Source organism: Pan paniscus, chromosome 4, assembly GCF_029289425.2.
Source record: "Pan paniscus chromosome 4, NHGRI_mPanPan1-v2.0_pri, whole genome shotgun sequence".
NCBI classification, from domain to species: domain Eukaryota; kingdom Metazoa; phylum Chordata; class Mammalia; order Primates; family Hominidae; genus Pan; species Pan paniscus.
In genome coordinates, this window is record NC_073253.2 from 46,843,131 (window position 1) to 46,869,852 (window position 26,722).

At 37.7% G+C, this 26,722-nt stretch overlaps 1 protein-coding gene across 13 annotated transcripts in view; it reads right to left on the minus strand.

Moving 5' to 3' along the window:
* Positions 1–26,722, minus strand: part of MAST4 (microtubule associated serine/threonine kinase family member 4) — a 582,575-nt gene that overhangs the window by 96,027 nt on the left and 459,826 nt on the right. For all 13 annotated transcript variants that reach the window (XM_055112338.3, XM_034960015.4, XM_055112337.2 and 10 more), the window contains one exon: positions 19,504–19,592. In XM_055112338.3, coding sequence (XP_054968313.1) covers positions 19,504–19,592 — 89 coding nt within the window. The remainder of the gene's footprint in view (positions 1–19,503; positions 19,593–26,722) is intronic.

Below are 26,722 nucleotides of genomic sequence, written 5' to 3' on the forward strand. Positions count from 1 at the left end.
TTAGTGATTTCTTCTACTTTTTCATACTCAGAAATTATTTCTCCATCCTAAATATATTAAATGTTCAACTATATATTAATTTTACTTTTTAGCATTTAATTTTTACAGGTAATTTAAAAGCCATATGAATCATTTTAGTATATATAGTATGAAAGAAGCTCACCTTAAGTATTTTTCATATACTTTTCCCAGTATCATTTGTTGATTAAACTATTTCCTTTGCAGTGGTTTGTGATGTTTTCTTCAACATATCTTCATCCATTCCTTCCTGTTCTTATTCATATATGAATGCTTGGATTGTCACTTTCTGATATGTGTTAATCTCAGGTAGGTCAGGTCCAACTCACTGATTTATTTGGCTAATTGTATCTACTGAGTTTTCTAGATGTACCCTGGGGTCATTACATCAAGTTACCACTGTAAGCATTTGTCATCTTTATGGCCTCCAGTTATCTTCTAAGCAACCTCCCTACGTAAGAGGAATTTCCCATATCGTGAGCCGAGTCCTGCCTCTGCAGGGCTGATGCCACCACCCACTTTTCCAACTTTCCTTGCAGTTAGAATATAGACTAGGTTTTTTTTGAGTTTTTAAGCTAAACTCAACTTTGGCTTGAAACAATGCAATAAGAAGAAGATCTGCCAAAGAAATCAATTTTGATGACAGACGTGGCAGTAGAGGCACTCCTTTTGGGGAGCATCAGTGTCAAGAGTTTCTGCAACCCAGAGATCAGGAGCAGCAGGAGCTGGACCTGCTCTGGCACAGTGCCATGGTGTGGGCTGGGTGTTCTTCTAGGGTATTTGGCCTCCAATGCTCACTCTCTGGTACTAATACTAATTCTGTGAGCTACCTAATATACTTTAATAATTCCTCCCCTGCTTAAACCAGACAGAGTGCATTCAGTGTTTGCAATAAAGAAAACAGTTAAACGCACATATACATACTCATGAAAAGTCTAATTGAAAGTACCATCACAACTATAATTTGGGGAAAATAACAATATTTAGCCTTTTCTCCAATGAACAGGACACATCTTTCCATTATTCATAACAGTTTACTTTTCAAATAAAGTTTTGTTGTGTTTTCATAGCAATCCCTTTCAAGTCTTCTGGTTATTTCAAAGCATGATATTTTCTGCCCTTTTGGAGGGTGGGCAGTGGGGGTGGGGTTATGGGAAAAGGGCATGGAATGCTGTCACAGAATATCACTCCTTTCTCCCACTATCATTTCTTACTGGTCATAGTTGGTAATATACAACAGCATTAACTTCTATATATCCATGTTGTATACAACCTACTTCATTATTAATTTTAGAACTTATTCACTGAATTCTCTTGGATTTTCTAGATTCTTTATGTCATATGAATATAACAAATTTTACCATCTTTGAATTATATATTTTGTTTCCATTTTATGTGTTATCTGACTGCAAAGAATGTGTAGAATAAAGTGTTATATTAATGGGGAAAGATTTTAACAAAATGCTTCTGGTATTTCACTAAAGTAAGACATTGGCCATTAGTCTTAATTAGATGTCTTTCTACATTATGGATTTCTCAATTCATTTTCATTTTCTAAATAATTTTTAGCAGAAATGGATGTTTAATTTTATCAAGGGCTTTTTCAATGTCTATTCAGATGAACATTTGACACGCTGCTATGATGTATTAACAGTGTTTATAATATTAAACTAATCAGCACTCTTAGAATCCCAAAAATTCACAGTAAATAATTCTTACACTGTTCTACCAACTTTTCACATTTATATTTCAAAGTAAAGTTGGTAATTTTTGAATTCCTTGCTGGATGGTTACTCTTCTTTTTTTTCTTCAGTAACATAAAAGGAAATAATTGCTTTTCATGCTAGTAAGTTTTATTCTAAAATGTTTAAAAAACACACATGCATGCATATTTTAATTAATGAGTTGAGAAGAAATACAGTATTTATTCTTATTTCCTCCCCCATGCCTCAAAGTAAGTTAAGGAACTTTGCACATGTGTGCTTCTGTCACCCTTGTCTCTGATCTTAGTTAATGAGTTCTAGATCTATATTGCTATTAGTGAATTATCATTTATACTACATTTTAAAGTATCTTTTTAAACTTTCATTTTCCTATCAATACTATAGTACTTTTATAACTCATCTTTCCAATTTAAGTTCATTTTAATTTGTCAGTCATCTTCTGTAAATCCTTTTTTTTTTTTTTTTGAGATGAAGTCTCGCTCTGTCGCCCAGGCTGGAGCGCAGCAGCACGATCTCGGCTCACTGTAACCTTCGCCTCCCGTGTTCAAGCAATTCTCCTGCCTCAGTCTCCTGGGTAGCTGGGACTACAGGTGTATGCCACTATGCCCAGCTAATTTTTGTATCTTTAGTAGAGACGGGGTTTTGCCATATTGGTCAGTCTGGTCTTGAACTCCTGACCCCAGATGATACACCCTGCCCCCGCCTTGGCCTTCCAAAGTGCTGGGATTACAGGCGTGAGCCACCACGCCCAGCCATCTTCTGTATATCTTTAAGTGACTTTTCCAGGAAAGATCCATGGACTGTTATTTTGTGTGTTCTTGAATACATGATTTTATCTATCTACCTCCCTCCCTCCCTACCAAATAGAGTTCTCTGGCCATTACATCATTATCTAGCAGTGAAAGGTATGACTGAGGTCAGCATGCGTTTTATTCCTTTGTTAGCAATTATTTTATTTTATTTCCTGTTCAGATAGTTTCGGTTGTTTGTAGGTCTTTCGCCTTCATTGCTTAAAAATTTAAAAGCCACAAGACTATTTCTAGAGCAGAGTTTTGTTTGTTTCCACTATTTGTACCGATTTTACTGTTAACCGACTTATCAAAGTCTTCAATGATAGTATTTTTGATCATTGACTTTGTTCCATTAATTTGGCTCCCCCACCAAAAAGGCATATTATTACAGATTAATAAATGAATCCCCAACTTATCTGATGTGGGATGTTTAATACTGGAAAGTATAGTTTCTTAAATTTCCTACAGAAAGATAATACTGTTGGGAGGGCAATGGATGGCTCCGATCAGCACAAAATGCGGCTTCTTTGTGGTGCGGGGTTGGGTGGTGACTGCCAGATATTCTGATTGTAGGGACAGGTATAAAGTCTCTGATGTCAGGGTATGCAGTCCAGGAAGGTGAAATCCACCTTCTGTCTCCTGCCTATCTCGCTATCATACTGTTTCTGTGGTCTAGCCATGAGCTGATTACTGACACAAGATTTTCTGTTGACACAGGTAACAGCATTCATTCCTACTCAAGATGTGAATGATCATTGGTATGTTCTTAGTTTCCAGTATTATAGCAGTTTTACAAATAAGGTGTGGTGGCAGATGTTATGGGTATTTTAATAAAAAGCAGAATGCATGATTAGCTATCAAACATAAACTCACAAGTCAACTGCTTATTCTGAAGTAAATAAAGGTCAGCAACTTAAATTTAGATATTGTAACTTCTACCCTGCTAGTAAAGACAATTTCAGGAAATGAATGGTAAGCAGAATTCAGGTTAGATAGGCACACTGCACTCATGACAGAAATAGTTAAAGCCCACATCACTAGAAGAAATGAACATCCCTCATTTTTGTCAACAATAGGAACAGTAGGATGAAATAAACAGCTTCACAGAACCACTGACAGGGCAGACTGGTACTGCTTATGTGAAATGTGTTGTCAGGGGAGGTATGTACATCTCTTGATGTTAAAAGTCCGCCTATGTCTCCAGAGAAGGGAGAAAAATTTGCATTTGGTCCTTCTCTTTTGGAAATCAAAACTGTCAAATGAAATGATAACCCACATTTCCTACTGAAATAATGGCATAAGAGCACCAAATGTGAATCAATTCACCTATTTTTTTTTTCTTTCAATTTCAAGGATGCTGGAATGTGTGCATTCCCAAGCCAAATTACTGATCCCACAAGGAAGTGGGCTTTTTACCAATTAAGGAACTTGTTTCATTTCCTGCATTTGGCCTATTTAAGATGATTTGCATCTCTAAACACTGAAGTAGGGCATGTTCTTTTGCTGAGGAACACACACACACACACACACACACACACACACACACACACTTTCTCTCAAAGCCTTCGAAACTACGTTCATTCCTTCAGACACTGGCCGGTCACTCTGGTAACTATTGCAGGACTTCCAGTACATTTCCACATGTGCAAAAATAGGCTTTAGGCCTAATTGTTCCAGCGGATAGATATAACTACCACAAACTGGGATGTGTTGCTTCTCCAGATAAACAAGGGGATACCTGGCCTTCAAAGTTCCTGGGAGGCACGGTCCACAGGACAACCTGTTTTCCTCTCAAAATTCCTTCCAAAGGGCACATCCATCCTCAGATGCTGATGAAATGTGGAGTGCATATCCAGAACATGCTGGGGGTCACTCGGGCATGCCCTCACATCTTATGTCTGTTGGGCCCAACCAGCTAACCCATTCTTTTATCTTTAATATTTTAGATGCTGAGAGTGTCATTTGTCATCAGACCTGGAATACTAAAAGCATGCCTCCAATGGAGAACACAAGGCAGGTATATATTAATCCTGAGAACACAGGGTGAAAGAAAATCTTCTTTAAAGCCAAAGAACTAGAAATATGAAGGTACAGCCTTAGAAGGAATATTTTAAAATTTTATATATATATATATATATATATATATATATATATATATATCCAATCTCCTCCTTTAACAGAAAAGGAAATTAAAGCCAAGTTAAGAGAATTGTTCAAAGTCATATTTGATTGTTAGCAGACCATGATAAAACTTTAAGAAAATTAACCTGAAATATAACTTCTTTATATCTAAGGATAAAAGATGAGCAGAGTCCATGTAATTAAATGCCAGTCTCTCTGTTCATCAACATCTGATACCTTAATACATGGACCACTTTAGAATGCTCATGCTTTGGGGACGTCCTTAGGGGTACGTGTATCAGCGACTCTCCACCAACGAGAAGGGTGTCAGCAGGAGGGTCAGCGGAATACTTAGGAAATGCATGGTTTTTATTACAAAGGTTAGGAAGTTTTCCTCTCTCAGCCCACGTGTTTCTCAGGTGGGTGCCGTCTCCTGCTGACTATTCTTGACATGATTTAGTTGCATGAGACCTGTTAGCTTACTAATACCTTGCTTATCTCTTGACTACTATTTTAATGTACCACAGCAATATAGTTCATTCCTAAAATAATACTAGAATTTTTTCTATACTTAAAACATCCCATAAATGATAAATATCACAACAAAATGACTGTAAACAAAAAAAAAATGCCTGTATTTCTTTTTGGAAAAGTGAGGTTTCTTCCCACCCCACCACCACTATCTATTTAACTGGGGGACCCAAGTTCTTTGACAGATAGTATGGCTTGGCTGTGTCCCCACCCAAAATCTCATTTTGAATTGTACTTCCTATAATCCCCACGTGTTGTGGGAGGGACCCAGGGGAAAGTGACTGGATCATGGAGATGGTTTCTCCCATGCTATTCTCGTGATAGGGAGTGAGTCTCACAAGATCTGACGGCCTTATAATCATCTGGCATTTCCCCTGCTTGCTCTCACTCTTTCCTGCCGCCCTGTGAATAAGGTACCTTTTCTTCCCCCTTCACCTTCCGCCATGATTGTAAGTTTCCTGAGGCCTTCCAAGCCATGCAGAACTGTGAGTCAATTAAACCTCTCCTTTATAAATTACCCAGTCTCGAGTATTTCTTCATAGCAGCATGAGAACAGACTAATATAACAGAATAGGACAGATGAAACATAAATGAAGAAAATCATTCATCTAAACACTGTGTTCAGGACCCAGAGAGAAGAGTGAATCAAGGCTCACTCTGGAGATGTCCCAGGTCTTTCCTGATTCTTCTAGAAGGCATCTTCAGGGATAGATTCCAGGGCCTCACTGGGAGGGGTGCAAGATGCAGAGATCTGGGGAGCAGAGCTCCAAAGCTGGCTCAGATACCAGCAAGTCACAGGATCCTGGACACTAGGTGCACTGGGTCTCCGTTTCCTAGAATGGTTTCAAGCCTGTGTGTGTGTATGTGTGTGTACACCGATTCTTCAGCTCAAGCAAAAGATTACTCCTTAGTCCAAAATGGGACAGGTTGAGCTTCTCTGGTTGAATGAAGCAAAGGTGGGGTAGGGGCTGTGAATCCCACTACCAGATCACCCTTGCCTCTCCCTATCACTGAGGCAGCCTCTCTGGAACTGCCGTGGTTCTGATCTACTGGAGTTGATTTTTTTTTAAATGCCATTAATTTCCCAAATCAGCTTGAAACCAGAGTAACTGTACCAGCAAAGGGACCTCCAAAGGTTGGTATACCAAAATGAAAATATCACAGACTACTGCAAGTGTGTCCCAGCAGAGACTTGGTTACATGGATGACACATGCCTTGTCAATAATCCCCTTGGAGATGGCAATAAGCCTGTGTCCTAATTTGCTTTGTATTTACACACTATGATGTCGTATCATTTCTAGCTACAAATTTCTAGCTATAAATTCAGATTGGTTGTAATAATCCTCTGGTAGTTTCTTAAAACTTGACACTGTTGTTGTACTTTATAATACTGAAAATACTTTCCCATTTAAACAATCATATGAGGTTCCAAGAGCAAGTTTGACTACTTCCATTTGATAGATGAGGAGGTTGAGACCCAGAGAGTGAAATGCCCAAAGTAGAATTGCTGCTAACTGGGAGGGCTAGGTAAAGACCAGATCTTTTACCCTGCGGTCCAGTGTTTATTATGTACACCATTTAGCATATCATTAATTGTCAGCCATCTCAAAATCAAAAGGGTTTGGGTAGCAGAATTTCTGAGTTACATAGTAGAAGGAGGTTTCTACACTAAAGTATAGTCCTCAATGTCTGGCAGGAACAAAAGTGTGACAGGCTCTGTAGCCTCCTGCAATAGTTCCTTCTTCATTCATCTCACTGACGTCATCAGGTCATCATGATGTCACTGGGTACAAAGTTCCTGGAAGTTTAACACAACTGGCTATTGTTTCAGCTAGGGAGAACATACTGGAGAGGTACTTAGATATGTGTAAAGTTATCTTGGTGCCTATACAACACATTCTTGATGCTTATTAAATGTCATTTGCAGCAAGCATTAAAGAGCATTTCCTGTGGATACAATCTCTGGCTTCTAGGGCCTCAAAAATCTAAGTAAGGAAATAATGGAAAGCCCAACAACACAAATACAAGACAATAAAAGGCCAACACTTGAAAGAACATTTTTCTTGGATTAAGCTGAGAAACTAATCAGAGTTGATCACAAAGATTCATGAATAATGCTATTCACCACAGCATTACTTATAAGAACAAAAATACTGGGAACAGCCCGAATGTCCAATAGGGGGAGGCAGTTATGGCACTTTCATAAAATAGAATATTTTGTATCTTTTGAAACCAACCATTAGGGGAAAAAAGATATTTAATGACATATAAAAACAGTCAAAACATAATGCTAAAAGAAAATGATATAGACATAAAATTATATTTATGATCATACATTTATATATGTATATACAAATGTATATATATAAATCATGTTTATATAAATTTATGTAAGGATGTTATAAATATTATAATAGATATATAAAATGCACAGACATACATTCAAATGTTAAGTAGTTAATTCTGAGTAATGGATAAGAATATAGATGATTTATATTTATTTATTTCTATTTTCTTTTATCTATATGTTTCTTTTAAGGGGGACAATATAGATGATTTTTCAATTCTTCTTTGTTCTTATATTTTCCAAGTTTTCTACACTGAATATACACAGCTTTTGTAAATAGAAGTTTTTAAACATATTTTTAAGAACATCTAAAATAGTTCAGATTTTTTTCAAGCAAAATTCATCTCTCCCCCCTAAAACTATATGACTGTTCTTGTATTTATACACTTCTAAATTTTATCCACCTCTCTCCTCCCTTGACTAGGGAAACCAAAATATGCTACCAACTCCAGTGCACAGTGTTGATGGGCTCCTCCTCCCCAGGCTTGAACCCTCTAAACTTCTGGGTTGCCACAGTGTGTGCACACCTGAACACTTCATGACAAGCTCTGCAATTACCCACTGTTACTCCAAACATGAAAGCTTAGAACTTCAAAGCCTGCAGTTTACACGGCTTTTGTAGAGAAGTACTCATACATTGCTGTAGTCAGTTTTTAGAATCTGCATTAAAGCATCATAAAGCTGAAGCTACAATTATGCCAGAATGAATAAGTTCAAAGATACAGATATCATTCCTGTACATGATATTTAAATGTGCCAAAAAAAGAAAATGCTTTTTAGCATATATACTTGATTTTAAGACACAGACTTTTAAACTTCCCTTACTGGTTGCCTGATGGGTACAGGCCACTGTGGCTGTGTTGAGCATTCAGCCTTCTGTCTATGGCACTGGGCACTTAATGAAGACAGCTGGCTGATCTCCACACTAACGGAGCCCCTGCCTCAAGTCCTTTTGTCTCTGTGGAACAGTTAGTTTGCCTGTGATACAAATCCACACTCTCTCACCAGCTAATGACTGGAGGAAGACAGTCTCTATTTACATACAGCTGAGGATTTCCAACTCAAATTCAGAGATAAACCTGAGAGTAAACTGCTGACGAGTGAGCTAGGAGCAGAAAAGCCAAAGCCACAGAAATCACTGTGACGGTCACCGAAACTGTCCCGTCACAGACTACCATGTTCTCAAAACCACAAGAGTGAGAGGCGACTAGGAAGAATTTTAAATGTACCTTTTACTTTCTAGGTGGTCACTGATCATATCTTAGAACAAAAGCAACCCTAGACACAAGGCAATTTCTCATTTTCAACTAGCAGATGAGAAAATTATTTTTCCCAGTTTGAATATATAAACTTTTAGGGATTTAGCATATATATACTAATACATTGTCATTTATACTATTTATTAATTTAGACATTTTAAGCAATAAATATGTAATTATATGCTGCACCAGATTTAAATCTGAAAATGTCGAATACAAAAATGGACAAAGTAGATAAACCAATTATTTTAATTTCCAATTGTATTTTTTTGACAAAATTTGATACTAAAAAGATTATCCTATCTCAGTAACTTCAAGAAGTTGACTATTTTGAGACTCTAGTTTTTCAAGAGTTCTTCTCCTCTCTAAAATTTATAAGACTCTCTTCTCACAGAAAAAGTAACCTCAAGAATTCCCAATGTCGATTTTCTGTCAAAAATAGAAAGTTTTAGATTTCCTTGCTTTAGGTGAAGCACTGCCCTGTTTGGCTGCTTTTTGGACTTGGCAGGTTGTATATCAGTCTCACCATGGCAACTAAATTATGGAAGAGTTTGAAAGGCAACAGCCTCCATTCAGCTTAGCAATGGTTGAAATGGATTATATTATGGACAAGGCAAATGAAAGATTTGCTAAAACTACTTTCAAAATAAAGTAATTAAGATAATGTGTGATGTACAGGGCTTTGTGGTACTTCAGTATTAAGGAAGACTCCCTCTTTTGGGGGAAAGTAATCCTTGACTTGCATTAGGGCACATGCGGCATTTTTGGTCCTAAGAGTCAAATGAGTCTTTGGCCATTTATCTATAAACAATTATTTATTCTTTCAGTGGACATCTGTGACGCACCTGATAGGGCTGGCTGACTTGATGTTAAGATGGACGCCTCCCTCATTGTGGGCACCCGTCTGCTCTTGGATTCTATGGCACTGCATTCTCCACCCTCCCTCCTGCATCTCAGGTTTCTGCTTCTCAGTCTCCTGCTGGTCATGTGTCCTCTCAGGACCTTAAAATGTTAGCATTGTAGAGCCAGCCTTTGGCTTCTTCTCACTCCAACTCTCCTTTCAATGATTTCCTCCCCTCTCACTATTTTAAATACCATCAGTGAATTAATGGCTTCCAACTGACATCGCCAACACAGAGGCAACCTCTGAGTTTCAGACCTATGTAACAACAACTGCCTATTTACATCACTTGAATGACTCATGAGCAAGTTGGCCCAATATGCAGCAAAGTGAACTCTTAAGTATGACCTCTGATTCATTTTTCTTGTTTCTTCCATCTTGAGAAATGTCCTGTCCAGTCTTCCATATTCTCAGCAAGCTGGAAGTCACCTTTGATCAACTCTGTCTCACCCTACATCCAATCTTTCTTTAAGGACTGTCAATTCTAACATGGAAAATATGTAATTAAGATCCAGCTGGGACTTCAGCAACCAACCCTAGCTAAACAAAGTCCCCAGTGGATACACAAACACAACAAAAATGCTGCAAAATTGTGATTGAAAAGCAAAATTAAACAGAATGAAAAACCTGCCCTATGGGTGTCTGCCCAGGATGACCCATGTTCTTACAAAAAAAAAAAGTTGCTACCACTTTTGTTAACATGGGGGAGCTTCAAAATTAAAATTAGGCATCAGTTTCCAACAGCTTTAATTTATAATAAAGGAGAGAATAAAAATCTAAATCAAAGGCCATTCAGATTAAATTCTCTTACACCCAGAGATTAGGGAAATATGAACAATGTCATTGAATTATTACTAGGAATAGATTATACATCAACATTACAGACTTCTTAAAGGGCCAAAATGATAAATGAAGGGCACAGGGCAGATGGATCTGCATAAAGGAATTAACAAAGACTAATGATGTTGGTATATACACCCGATTATTGACTTGACACAAAGCAATACCCCAGACTAGGAAAACACATTGACTGACGTCAGTCCATCTGATTTTATCATTCTTTTCCTTAAGCAGGAAGGGCAAGATGTGTCATTACTTAAGTAACAATTGGCAATTACACAAAGGCTAAGGACAAAAAAAAAAAAGTGAGTACAGCATGGAACATAAAGATGGTATTCTCCGTAATGCAGAGAAACTTATTAATGAAATGAAGTCACAGAACAGATGCACTGTGAAATGATATAGCTTGGACATACACACTATAAGAAATCTGATCTTGGGGCTCAGTGAAAAAGGTTTTAATAAAATTAGATGATTCCAAGATGATGCTCTACCCATGGCTGACTAAAGGAATCACCTGGATAAAGTTTAGCCACATGATTTGCCTATTTTACCAACATAAAATGACACTCTACAAGGAGGACAGCAAGGTGCCCTAAACTGAAGATAAGGTTTTACAAGTTGATTTTGTTGAGACTGACATATTTTTTTTTTAAAGAGGAAATGTATGATGTCAGAAATCCCTTTGACAAAACAAAAAAGAAAGTTAATATTATTTTAAAGAAACAGTGGTTATGTGGGGCACCAGGAAACTTAATTCCTATTAAGGCTAACAATTAATTTGTTATGACTCCGTGAGCACCTAATTTTCCTTTGTCCTATTCCCTAAATTTAAAGAGGCAAGGGAACTATTTGTCTTGTACTATCATGTCTATGCAGCTAAAGGAGGTCATTGCCTTGCTGAATGAACATTTTTATTAAAGATCTATAAAGCAGGTTCAAACATTCGGGAAATAATATTTCAAGCATGGAAAATCTGCTGAAGGCTTTTGAATGAAAGTCACAAAATAAACACAACAAAGGCAATATTTCACTCAGGGCCATGTCTCCAGCCTCACATTTTTTTGGGGGGGACCGTCTTGCTCTGTCGCCCAGGCTGGAGTGCAGTGGCGTGATCTCGGCTCACTGCAGCCTCCGCCTCCTGGGTTCAAGCGAGTCTCCTGCCTCAGCTTCCTGAGTAGCTGGGACTACAGGTATGTGCCACCACGCCCGGCTAATTTTTGTATTTTTAGTAAAGATGGTTTCACCATGTTGGCCAGGATGGTCTGGATCCCCCAACCTCGTGATCCGCCCACCTCAGCCTCCCAAAGTGCTTGGATTACAGGCGTGAGCCACCGCGCCCAGCCCAGCCTCATCTTATAAAGAGAATTCTTTCACTGGCACCTAAAGATCATTCATCTCTAATGACTAAATTGTTCTCACCAGCAAACTAAAATTCGTAAGTAATAGCCTCTCCTTTGAGCACTGCATGAAAATCTGATGGTACCACAAATACCTGAGCAGAAAGGTGTGTGTATCAGTCAACTCCAGGAGTCTGGGGAGGTGGAAAAAACTGTTGTAATGCCCATTTGGCTTACAGACTTCCTTCCTTTGTAGGCTCACCAATACAGTTTAGAAAGAATTCAGATTTTTTTTTTTTTTTTTTTTTTTTTTTGCCCAAGAACTTCTTCACTGCTTAGGAAAACCATCATCCTATACTGACAGACTAAGAGTATGAAAAGGTAAAGAAATGCGTCACTGGTGCTGAACTTGTCAAGCAGAAAGAGGGAGGGGAAGCAATGAGATGAGAGCAGGAGATGCTGAGAGCAAGACCAGTCTTGTCAAAAAAGCAAAACTCTGTACAACTATACATAACAACAAACTTGGAAGAAATCAGAAGAAAAAAAAAGACTGATAGTTTGGACCACACATACATGCACAAAATGAAAAATAATAACTTCTATTAGTAAAAAAAAAAACCTCACTGTTATAAAAAGGGAAATGGCAAATTGAAAAAGGATACTGGTGAGATTATAAAAGATTAATATCAGTTCTCACTTCTTATAAGCCCATAAAATAAAAATTAAACAAAAGAGAGGGACCAAGGATAAAAATAAAGGTAAATAATAAAAGGAGATACAAATGGTTAATGAGTATGGAAAATGTCTAAATCCCATAGAAATAAAACATGTACATTACAAATAGTAAGATATTATGTTTGGCTTGTACTGATGGACTCTTCAACACTGTACTATTTGGTGGTGATAAGGGGGGAATAAAAGTTTCAACATAGGCATTTCAGTCACATGTTCAGATGGACACACACACACACACAGAGTACATACAGGAAAAAAGACTGAAGAATACAATAAACTGGTAATAGGGGTTATCTCCAAGTAATGGGTTGATAGAGGATTTATATTTCCCAGGTGATTTCTTGTATATCTTACAAACTATTAGCTTTACTGTTATAATCAGAAACTCACGCTTTTAAAGCAAACAAGCCTTGAAGATCAGAGTCATGGCAACATAGCCTATAAACTCTCTTAAAATTTTAAAACGAAACAGTCACACGCATATTAGTAAACAAGTAAGTGCTTGGTTGGCATTATGTGCCAAAATTTCAGGTTTTACTAAATCCCTTATGGCCCAACTACACATCTTCCAAGGTTAAAGTCCTGGGGCAGTAGAATATTACAAAGTTTCATGCTGATATCAAGGATGGCACTGGGTTATAATAGTGATACTCCCTACTTTGGGAGGCTGAGGCAGGTGGATCACGAGGTCAGGAGATCGAGACCATCCTGGGTAACATGATAAAACCCCGTCTCTACTAAAAATACAAAAAATTAGCCAGGCATGGTGGCAGGCACCTATAGTCCCAGTTACTCGGGAGGCTGAGGCAGGAGAATGGTGTGAACCTGTGAGGCGGAGCTTACAGTGAGCGGAGATCGCGCCACTGCACTCCAGCCTGGGCGACAGAGCAAGACTGTCTCAAAAAAAAAAAAAAAAAAAAAAAAAAATTGTGATACTCCCAGGAGTATCTCTGGCACACTGGAATATCTGCTTACCCTGTTCTACCCCAGACTGTCTTCTCTGAATTCATTAGTCTGCCTTGTTTATTTTTCCCTATCTCCACCTTATTGCCAGACTATTAACTTTCAATTATTTGCATTAACATGGCTGTTTATAAAACCATTGCCTTTACCACCGTCCAATTTAGTATCTCATCTAATGAACGAGTTGCAAGATTGAGGGGAGTGGAACTGATATAGCTGAAGTGCAAGGTGAGCAAGTTGCAAACAATTCTCATGTATGGCTCAAAAAGAGACTCTAAAAGAAATCAAAAGGAGAAAGGTCCTTAAGAGTTTTCTGAAATAATGAAGATATTCTGTTAAAAAATGTACATGATGTCATATAGTTTCTCCTTGGAAACCCTCTAAGTTACAAGCTGAGTTTTATTTGTTAAGTCAAAGCCCCATGGGTGGTTGTGGGGTGGGAGGCAGAGAAGATAATGAAGGGATGTGCATGAAAATGTTCACGTGATTCATTTTGAAGAGTGGGATTCGGGATGTTTTGTTTTGTTGCCCCAAACCCCATGTGCCTACCCGAAACAAGCAGAACACAGCTGCATAAATACAGTGGTGACTAACCCTTAAGAAATGAAGTCTCTTTGTAACCTAAATCTATATATACACATAGACAGAGATTTAGGGATATTTCCTATCTTTAATAACTCCTAAAATTGCCCAACACAAAAGTGAAACTCCTTTCCATCCTTCCTTACAGAAACCCTTTTAAAAATACATCAAAGTAGCCACCTGCAAATTCATAGTAAAACAACTTTTGAAGACACAGAAAATAGGTATTTTGGCCAACAGGGCTACATTTGCTACCTAAGCACTTTAAAAGCCTGGAGTCACTGTGTCTCAATTTTTATCTCCTTTTCCTCTGTGGCTCATCCTCTTAAGTATCACTCTTAGAGCTCCTACTTTTACTCATTTAAATCAAAACACAATATGAAGTGTTACTGTGGTAGGCAGAATTCTAACCATGGTCTCCTCAAAATTCCAGTCCCCTAGTTATTCAATCAAAAATGAATACTACTATGAAGAGATTTTTTTAGCTGTAATTGTCCCAAGTCAGTTGACCTTCAAGTATAGAGATTATCTGAGTGGGGCCTCACTCAACCAAGTGAGCCTTTTAAAAGCAAGAGTTTTCTCTGGTTGATGGAAGGAGGAGCAGTCAGATTTGAAGTGCGAGAATGACCGGATGTGCCCCTGCTGGCTACAAGATCGCAGAGGGCAGCCAGCCTCTAGGAGCTGAAAAGCAGCTCCTTGCTGATAGCCAGGGTGAAGCGGGGAACTCAGTCCTACAAAGGCAATGACCTAAATCTGTCCACAACTGCATGGGCTTGGAAGTGAGTTCTTTCCCAGCCTCCAGGTAAGAGCCCAGCTCAACCAACACCTTGATTTTGGCCTCATAATACCCTGAGCAGAGAACCCAGGCGAGCCTGCCCAGACTTCTGCCCTGAAGAACTGTAAGATTAATAAATGCATGTTGTTTAAACCAGTAAATTATGAGTAATTTGTTACTCAGCAATAGAAAACTACTGCAGATATTATATTGTTTTCTTGTGGGTTTTATTTTTACAGCCTTCTTTTTATTAGAAAGGCACTATGTGCTAATTTCCCTACTTTCTTATTCCCTAAACAATTAACAGTTTCTCCTTTCCTTTTCCACAAATTTCTATGACTATGCATGAATATACAAGTGTGCTTTCATCTGTGTATACACACTCTAAAACACAGATGCACATGAAATGACAACATGCAATGTTTTCACCTAACAATGTATCTTGTGTATCCTTCCAATACCAGCACATGAAAGCCCACCTTGTTCTTTGTAACAACTATGTAGTGCTGGGTTACACCCCTGAATCATTATTTACTTAACTAGTCCATTACTGAAGAAAATTTTAAATGAAAAACTGGTACCTTTCCATTTGCTAGGTACAAAAGCCATGCTATACTTATAATTTTCTGTTATTTTATGAGAATATCAGTAAGATAAATTCCTTTAGGTTAATTTGCTGGGCAAAAGGGTAAACACATTTGAAATATTCACCAATACTGAAAACCACTAACCAAAATGGTTACACTAATTCACATCAACCCTTAGATCATGGGAAAGGGACCGCTTTCCCGTATCTTTGCTATCACTGAATTTTATCAATTAAAAAAGGTTTTTGACCCCATGCTAGGTGAATGATACTATCTCCTCCACCCATGGTGGAGTTCAGTGGCACCATTATAGCTCACTGCAGCCTAGATCTCCCCAGCTCAGGCGATCCTCCCACCTCAGCCTCCTGAGTAGCTGGGACCACAGGCATGTGCCACCATGCCTGGGTAATTTTTAGAAATTTTGTAGAGATGAGGTCTCACTATGTCATCTAGGCTCAAACTCCTGGGCTCAAGCAATCCTCCTGCCTCAGTCTCCTACAGTGCTGCAATCACAAGTGTGACCACTGTGCCTGGCCACTTTTTTTTTTTTATAATTGCAATGACATATCATTTCATGTTTTGTTGGCTATTTTTTCCTTATGTCATGCTATTTGCACCTTTTGCCCATTTTTCTATTGGTGCATTCACCATTTCATATCAATTTACACAATTTCTTCATGTAAACTGGCAATCAGTCATGGGCACAAACATTTTTCATACTTTGATTTCTTTTGAGTTTGTTTTTGATACAGAAATTTTCATTGTAAGAGAGGTACACTAGTCTTTTCCCTTTGGGACTTCTGGATTATTTTTCATGCTTAGAATCTTCCTGGACATAAGAGCCTGTGATTTTCTATGCCTTCTTTTCTTTTTTTTCCTTCTTTTTTTTTTTTAATGAGACTGTGCTATTCACTGTTCTTTTAGGAACCTCTGGCTCCCCACAAACACTATTTTGTGAAGACATGCTCCAGACCACTGTGTATGCCAATATCTCTTTCTCCCCAGAGCACTGCTGACACCCCTACACAAATTAATGTCCCCATCTCTACTGATACATTTGATAGGTACAAACGATGTGTCCGTGATGACTGGTGGGGCTCATGTAATCCCCACCTAAGAAAAGTAGAAAGTGCAACTTTATCTTTTAGGTTAATAAGTGCTGAGACATGGAGGTTTTTCCTTCTCATTTTGATGGAGATGCCTAGAAAACCTCGCCTGAAACTCTGTGTCCAACGCAGGATAGAGAACATAGCAACAGAAAGGGTGAGGCAAAAGGCATGGCTGGTGAAGAGGCACTGCATGTTATCAGAATGTGAGGCCTGGTCCTGTATCGTATTCACATGTTTTTCTTCTTTTTATACAGAAATAGGAATCTACCAGACAGTAATAAATGCCACTTCTCACAGAAAGTCTGACAGGCTTCCACTGCCTCTGAGAGAACAACAACATGTTGGCTCCATAACATAAAGAAAAACAATGCTGGGTGCGGTGCGGTGGCTCATGCCTATGATCCCAGCACTTTGGGTGGCTGAGGCAGGAGGACTGCTTGAGCACAGGAGTTTGAGACCAGCCTGGCCAACAGGGCGAAACCTTCTCTCTACTAAAAATACAAAAAAAAAAAAAAACTAGCCGGGCATGGTGGTATGGCCTATAATGCCAGCTACCCAGGAGGCTGAGGCATGAGAATCTCTTGAACCCAGGAGGCAGAAGTTACAGTTAGCTGAGATCGTGCCTCTGCACTCCAGCCTGGGCAACAGAGGTAGATTTTGTCTCAAAAACAAAAACAAAACACTCTTAGAACCTGAATGACAGGCTTCCCTCTGCCCATTCCTCTGATTAAATTCTATATTAATGTTGAAGGAGAAAGAACTTAAGCTAAGTCTATGAAAGCAAATAAAAATAATTAAAAGGATCATTAAAGTCTTCACCACATGTTCTGTCGTCTCAATATTAGAAGTGAAGAAAATCACAGCTATAAAAGATGAATCAACAGGCACATAAATGATGGTGAAATTGCTATAAATACTATAAAGAGGAGCGAGATTAAAATCTTTAAATCACAGAATTATATACTAAAAAACAGAATCATCATTCACTTAGCATCTAGCATACACTGCTGCGCACTGTGCTGAGTGCTAGAGTAATGTCCCAAGTAAGGTATCTGGCACTGTTTGACCCTCTGTAGGATTTTAATGACAGGGTGTAATATCAATCTCACAAACAGAAATGGTAGTAATAGAAGTAATGTATCCTCATTACGTAGCCTTGGAAATACAATGTTACCACTGCTTACACCCGCTCCCTAATTATATCCCTCTCATGCCCTCTCAGAGGTAACTACTATCATGAAATCAGTCTTTAACATTACCATGTTTTGCTTTAGGCTCTTATATTATAAAAATACATAAAATATAATACAGTGAATATATAGAATATAATCATATTATAGAATATATAATATATATCATGTACATATATATATATATCCCTAAACAAAATATTGTGTGTAGCATGTTAACTTTATATGAAAGGCTTACATAATATTCTTTTGTGACTCGCTTTTGTTGTCCAACAATATATTTGAGTTTCATCCATGCAAATCTGAGTAGTGTTCACTTGTTTTCTATGTGCACAGTGTGTTTTGGATATAACTATGCCACAATTCATTTATCCATTTTCCAAGTGATAGATCGTTAGGTTACTTCAAATGTTTAGCTATTACAGATGATGCTGCTATGAGTGGTCTAGAACTTGTCTTCATCCGTGTAAGAGCTTCTCCAACTCTAAGGTTTTACCTGGGAAAGGCCTTTCTAGATGTTAGTGGTCATTTTACAGTGTCATAATTTTATCTATCTTTTACCTTTTTACTTTACCACCTTTAATTCCTTTAATTATTCCTACGGAGAAAATAAAATTTCACTCCAAAGGAGCAACTACTTTTCTCTCCCTTCTTCTCCCCAGTAATATAACAGACAACTCCCAATCTCAACTTGAAAGGCCCCTTGAGCTTAAGAACTGCTTTCTGGGTGAGAGTGGTAGCCCTGCATTTAAGGTCAAGATCATCTGAGAAAACATGAGTATCAAATTAGAGTTTTCACAAGAGTACAGTGAAGTAGGGCTAAGAGCTCATTCTTCTAACCTTCATCCTTCACAATCCTGAAGATACTTTCCTATAACACAGATCCTCCTCAAAACCCTTGAAAGGGCTTCAAAGTCAAACTTCCTCCCACTTCCTGACCTTCCTCTGCCTTTCCATCCTTATGTTCTCTTAATGAAGTACACACATCCCACACTCTAGCCATACACTGAGAATTCCCTTTCTCTCACTCCATCTCTACCAGCCAACAAATTCTTGCTCATCTTTCAAAATCTTGGGCAAATGGCTCCTTTAAACTCTTCCAGACTTTCTTTATTGGAATTAACCCTTCTCTTCTTTGCATCACCATGGATAGAACTTTGAAAAAAAAAAAACCAGCATATAAAGCAGTTTTCATTGTCTAGTTTTTACAGTACTGTTCTAACCTTCCTTATAATTCTATAAACTACTTGAAGCCAAAGGCTCTCTCTTAAATCTTCACCGTCCCTAAAATGACCATCACAATATATTAGACAAGTTCAATTTTAGGGAGAAATATGCTGAACAGTTCTTAACATTAGTACTTTTCATATGAGTTATCATGTTTACATTTCCCAAGGATATTCCTAACATGGAAACCATGTCTTGTATCATCCAGGCATTTAGAAATGGAGACAGAAATAATTAAAAAGAGACCCCATATAAAAAGGAATTCTGTATTTTAGAGTCCAAACACTGAAACAGAGAGGATAAGATCTGGGCTAACATATCGCAAAGAACAACTTAGGGATGAAACAGCAGGAAAACAAAGATAACATGTGAAGACATACCAAATATCAAAATGCATTAATTATTTTAAAAAACCAACAAATAAAGAAATAAAACATAACTCAAGAAATGGTAACCAATTACCTGCATGAGCAGAGAGAGGTGAGTGTGGTCGAGGCAATGCTGGTGACTGCCCATTGCCTATTAAGCTTTTCCGGTTGCTTGTTCGGCAACTATCAAAAAGAAAGAAAAAACAAAGTTTAAAAAGAATATAGCATCAATAATGTTCAAGCATGTTCCCGGTAGACATGGACCAGGTTGAGCAACCTATCTGCTCATGTTATTGTTAAAATTATTACAATTATGCATTCACTAATATTTGAGGGGTGGCTACCTCTTGAATATTAGAAAATATAATGTATTCATATAGCACAACACCATCAATATTCCTCACCACCAGTGGAGCAATAATCAAATGCCTTCTTCCAGCGCTTGAGTGCAAATATGTAACATGCCATACACACAAGTGATATATTAAGGATTCAAATCAGCAAACCACAGGTAGCATCTTTGTTGACACAAAATTTCTAATACAAAATTACATGCAATGAAGTGCAATGACATTAATCTTATAATGATGCACTAATTAAAAATCTAATTATTTAGACAAATTTCTTATTTGTGCCTTTTGTCAATAGAATAGCTGATGCCTAAGATAAATGTGTCTCACCACTCATTCATTTTTCATCTTGTATATGGCATTCAATTCTTTATTAAGGTAAATGTTCTGGAATCATAAAATCAGATCCCAGTGTATTAAAATAATAGTGGTGGTCCTCTTTCACAAGCATGCTAGCTACTGGTTTTATCCTGAGTACCCAGAGCATAGAAATAAATTACTACACATGGGCACAGGGCAACAATTTGTTCCTGTTTCTGCTAGAAGGAAGTTATAAAATGGCTAATTTGATTTCAAAGTAACTTTCAAAAGCCTTAAAGAATAAGACAAATACAAAACTGGCGGATGGGTGAAGTGGATATTATCTTATTTTCATTTGCTTTTCTTCAAAATAGACTGGCACTTCATTCTCTATTAGCAATACAGTAGTCAGAGGAGGGTGGTAAAACGCAGCAAGTTACCTCATTTAATTCACCTATAACAAGGCTCAGGGCTCTGTGCTTCTATCCTCCTACACTGTGCTGCCCTCAACCACCATTAGGAGTTTATTGCAATGCCTTCTTAGTGCAGGACAGACCTCTGTTATACCAGATTCCTGAAACAGGAATTTTCACTGGACTTCTAATTTAGGTACAGTGAGATAACATTTCTAAATATTCAAATAATACATTTCAAAACCAAACCCAATTTCTTTCAGCAATACAGACTTGGGAGTTATCTTCTCTTAGATGTTTGCTGCTTATTATCATTTGTCAACAGTCCCATATTTATAATTTCTTAAGGTCAGGCTGCATCACTTTATTTTCCTTAGTGCAGCAATCAGCATCCCCTAATATTATCTGTGAGTTTAATTAAGCTCATGTTTACTCAGCCTTAAAGCAGTTGTTAATAAGAATAGACTTTTGATATTTAATTATGAAGGTGGGTTGGATATTATCAACTCATCTATCAAGAAATGTATGTATTCAACCTATTAAATTCACAATCATTAAATTAGACAGTCTGATTGGTTTTAAAAGATACTGTATAATGTATTCAGTGTTAATTCAAATTAATGTCTTCTTTCATTCCAATACAGAAATATTAAATATATTAACTTGCTGATGTTAATAGAAGAAATTATAAATGACAGATTTATGTCCTGGAAATGTCAGCAAACTTCTTTCAGCAAATTAACTGAAATTCAGGTTATTATAAAAATGGCTACATTTTTTCGTGTTTAGCATTTGATCTACATCATGCATAAAGATCTTTTCAACATATTTATTGTTTATATGCATAAATAAAATTCATAAGAAATGTCTGTGAATGCAAATAATCTAATGAATATCTTAACTAGATATATCAGTGAAATATGCTGATATACTTAAAACTAAATTTAGAAAATGTTATTTAAGAAAAACTTAAAAAATTTCTAAGAAACGTACACTACCATACATACTAAGGTACATTCACTACCACAACAGGCAAAACAATGAACAATTTAGATTTTTTAAAAAATGAAAACATGAACAACAAACCCTCACAATTGCATTAGTTATTTAAAGTCTATCAAAAAGGGATAGAAAAGTGCTTTCAAAAATGTGATTCAAAAAAAATATCAAAAAGAAATGTCTAAATAAAACCCCCAAATAAAATATACTTGTTTGGTCAATATACAAACAGATTTACATTACAGTCATCCTGGGTGCATCTACTCCTCTATACAGATTTCTAATCTTTATAAATAGATGATTCATTATGAATGCAATGTAGAGTGAAAGAAAACAGGCTACTTCATCTATGAATACATGAGCAAGTTAAAAGAAGAGAAGTTAAAAACAAATTACCTCAGAATTTGAACAGTTTACCATATTTAAGGTATGGGTAGTATGTTACACAAAACAAATTATCGAAGGTATATCTTATTGACAAATGCCATGAATAATCAAAGCATAATTCATCACTGAAAGTGTCTCCTCTAATCTTTTTTCCTTTCAACATGAAGCTAGAGATGATATTAAAATTACAACAGACTTGGAACTTTCTGGAATCTCTCTCAACAATGAAATAGAAAACTTTTAAACATCAAATGATCCCAAAGTAGCAAAGCCAGTGTTTATATAATATAGGCTGATATATTTCCATATGTACATGAAATAAATCTGTATACTTATGAAATGGGGTCTTAGCCTTATGAATGAATTTGTTGCTAAAATTTTCAAGGGTAGAGGGACACTTTACACAGCATTTCATTCCCAAATACCTATATCTTGATATATATATCTAAATACTTTTAAAATCCTAGGACCCTACTGAGATATTCTGTAGAAAACCTTTCCAGGGTACAGGAAGGAAGAGTCATCCAATCTCAGTATTACCTGCTTCTGGGATATCTGACAGTCACCTAATCTTATTACTCTAAGTACCTGATTCCCAATAAATGAATTAAAATCTGCACTTAACTCCAACAGTAAGAAAACTTCAAGTGGGTTAGAACTGCATCTGTCACCCAGGTTGCCACAGCACCTGGCAATGCCCACATTAATAATAACATTGGTGCAAAATGCTGAGCTGACCTCTGTCCTCCAGGTATCACACACTTTCCTGCCCATGAAAGCAGAAGTTTATGGCACCTGCACGTCAGGCAGTCTCTCCAGGTGTTCATGGCCACACCTACTCATTTAATCCATTAAATGATAAAACAGTGGAAACATCTCCACTCAGGCAAATTAAAGGCTCCTTCCTTTTCACCAGCACAGCTAAGTCAATTCTGCCTTGCTTTTTTTTTTTCAAGCAAAGTTACCCAAGGGAAAAACAGGTGATGTCCGACCAGATTAAACATGAATACTATTTCTCCTGTAGCAGAAATATCTTCTTTATAACTCACCCTTATCTAAGCATTTGAGCTTGTAAAGAGTTATCTCCAGTTTTCATCCTCAGGGATACAGGGACATGACCGCAAAAATGAAACTAAAGAAAAGTTATGAACTCAAATTGCAGCTATTCCATCCCCAAATACATTCTTTTGACTTCATTCTTCAACAGCTAGAAGCCATTCACCATGCCCATGCTCCGACGTGAAAGCCCAACATGAGACTAACCACTTCCCACAAAGTACCCTCCATCAGTTCTCCAGTTGAAGCAGCACATGGAAAAACTTACTTTCCTGTGGGTAAGTTGCACAGTTTGTTCTCTGAATTTGGAAAGTGACAACTATTGTTCTATTAACACAATGGCACAGAGTCACTACTTGCAAATTCAGAATTTAGGCTGAGAAGACAGTCATATAACAACTTGAGACAATGGCATAAACAATGGATTAGGACAGGAGCTGATGATCACAAGCATTTATTTTTACTTCATTTATCTGGTACCTCCTTGGGAAGCTCCTCCTAGGGGCAACTATGAGACACAGAAAGATAACTTAGACACAGAGCACAAGAAATGCACCTTGCTGACTACAGAATCTGAGAAGAATGGGAAGGGGAAAAGATGTTCTGATGATAGGACCTTGAGGGAGGACTGGCTGCCCCTGAGGGGCAGGAGGTGAGCAGGCATGGACAGAACACTGCGTGTAAGAATGTCACAGCTGAACAGGTGCTTGGGTGGAGATGCTTTGGAGTGACATGAGGTCACCACCAGGAAGTGTTTTGTCTGCATGGTTTTTGCTCAGGCAGGTGAAATGAGGACTGAAAGAGGCACCACACCTGCTCCCTGAGTTCACTATTACCATCGCGAAAACAGTTTCACAAGGAGCTTCTCAATTTCTTAATTACTGCCAACAGCACCTCCCATTTGCTAAGAAGGTGAAGAGACAGGCCATGCATTTCATCATCTAAGTCAGGCCTGGCTCAGTGTGAGGGACAAAGAGGACTATGGGCTACTAAGCTGGAGGCAGGTGGGAAAGGAGGTGTATGTATTTTTGGTTCCAAGTACCCCATTCCATTTCTGCAGAAGTTGTCCTTATGCTCTGTGCTCCATAAGGAAGGCTTAGTGGGACCTGTAAAAGTTTCACACCTGGGTCTGCCACTTGTCTCCGGGCAGAAGAACCTGTTAGCCATCCCCTACCAGGTCTCTGAAAGCTGTGAAGCCCACCAGGCTGTGGCCTTTTCCAATTACTCTGAGTAGCTGAAATCCAACTTAATTTTAAATTACATTCACTTTGAGACATAAATTCTGATCATTTCTGACCATGGCAAGAAAAATGAAGAGAGGAAACCCCGACAGGCAGTGATTTTTCACATTCACAGCTGACTTGAAAGGTCAACATTCAGTAAAAAATAAGACTAACCACCATTGAGGGGCAGTAATAATATAGTGAATTGAGTAAGAGGGGCCCCGGTAATTCTGGAAAGCTAGAATTATTACTTCGTCCTGATGAAAATTTGATAAATTTGCACAGGAGACCCATCATAGACCAAAGCTTTACTGTCCATGAACATCTGCTAACTATTTCCTCACATCTTTAGAGAAGATGAACATTTGAATATTTCTTAAAGAAGGCTGAAGTGGAAGAAATAGGGCATGACCAGGAGGCAGAAATTGTCTAGCTAATGTGGTAATGCTGCATAAATGTTATGAACTAAGCAGCTTTCTGTCTCCATTTCTTCACAATGAAGGGATTGAAACAGATGAGATAAATATTTATAAACTTACTTTTTTTGGTCTCAAAAATTTTAATAAAATAGAAAAATAATCCAACAAATCCTACCACACTGGAACAAGCAACTGTATCATTTGTGCTATTTGTTTCCAATCTTTAAAAAAGATATAGAAACTAGAAAGAGAACAAAATGTACTCTCTGAAGTCCAAACCAATAACATATTCCAGTCCCCAAAAGGCAACTACTGAAAGAACTGGGGCTTGCAGCTTGCCCATTCATTCTTGGTATGGTAGTGTGTGTGTATATATATATATATGCTATATGTATAACCACACTATATGTGTGTGCTTCCACTTTTCACTAGTAGTATCACATAACAGGAAAAACAGAGACTTGAAATTGTACAAAAGAAATTAACAGTTACCTTTTAGTGGCTTGTTGGGCTTTGTATAGCAGACGATCCCTGGGAATTATTTGATTCTGTAAAGGTATACACATTGTTTTTCTATTGACTAGGTGATTTAAAAACTCTGTAGAAGCTGAAGTTAAGTAGAAAACTGGGAGTAATGCAAATGATTCCCATCCATAATAATGTAAATGAATTTTATCTGGTGAAGATACAATTAATGTCCACCCCAAGGAAAGATGACCTCAAATATTTACTATCACTGTCCTATAAGATACTAATTTTGCATCTATGAGCAAATTTGTTTCATAATTCCTGACTATTTATGTATATCTATTCATATATGTCTGATTTTTAAAAAATCTCTTTGAACCTGTTTTAATATGTTACTGCTGCCCTCACTGATATGTTAAACAAAATATTTGATACATGTTCACTTCATATTTGTATGACAGTCATGTTTTTGACTTTTGGATGAATTATACTTTTGGATGAATGTCTACAGAATTAGATATTCTGTAACTTACTTTTTTTCACTCAACATTATGTTTTTGAGGTTTAACCATGGCAACGTAAATATGGGTCTAATTCATTCCCTTTTTAGATTATTCCTTTGAAGCAAATTTTAGGATTCCTAAATGCACTAAAATTATATATCATGGACATTTCTTTTTCCTCTTTGCAACATTAAAGATCTAGAACTCTGTGCATTTGATTGAAAAAGCTTTGAAAAATGTCTTTGATAAGAGGCTATATTTGAAAGAAAAATTATATCATGCAACATAAAGCAAATATTTCTTAAAATCTTTGGACACCTCTTGCCCAAATCCTGCTTATTGCTGCTTCACCTGGATATCTCTATTTTTGCCTACATTCTATTGTCTTCTCCCAGAAATAACTGTCTTTCTCATGTAAATCAGTCGACCCTTTCTTTCTAGGCATCTTCAAGTCTACATCTCCACCACTTTTTCTGAATAGCACAAGGTCACACCTAGTAGCTGGCTGGATAAGCACTATTCCTCCTTAGAAGGCAGCAGAGACAAACAACAAAGCTGTTCTCTGCCTTTGTCACACACCCTTTGCTACTAATGTGAAGTTAAGAAACTCGCTGGGATCCTCTTCCCTATGGCCCATGAAATCAGAGCTCCACCCAGGCTTTCATTAATTACTTCAATAAATTACTTTCTGAGTGCCTAAGATATGCTAGGCACTATTCTAAACAAACAAAAATCTCTGCTCTCAAGGGACCTTACATTTTGGAGGGAAAAGCAGAAAATGAACATAACAAATTTGTAAAATTTGTGGTACATGAGATAGCGATGGAGGAAAAATAATGCACAAAGTAGGACAGAGATTGCAGGGGTGGGAGTTCACAATTTCAAACAGGTGGTCAGGAAAGGCCTCACTGGGGAGGTGAGAGAGGATAAGACCAGAAAGCAAGGAAGTGAGCATTCAGCAAGAGCAGAGGCCCTGAGGCCAGAGTGTTCTAGGAGCAGCAGGCAGGCCAGCATGGCAGGCATGCAGAGAGCCAGGGAAGAGTGCCAGCAGAGGATGGTAGAGCCATGGCAGGAGGCAGGTCTGCAGCAGCCTGCAGGCCACAGTGCAGAGTCTGGTCCCTGAGTGACAAGGGAAGCTGTTGGAAGGTTCTGAACATAACCTGACTTTTGTTTTTAGAGAATCATTCTGGCTGCT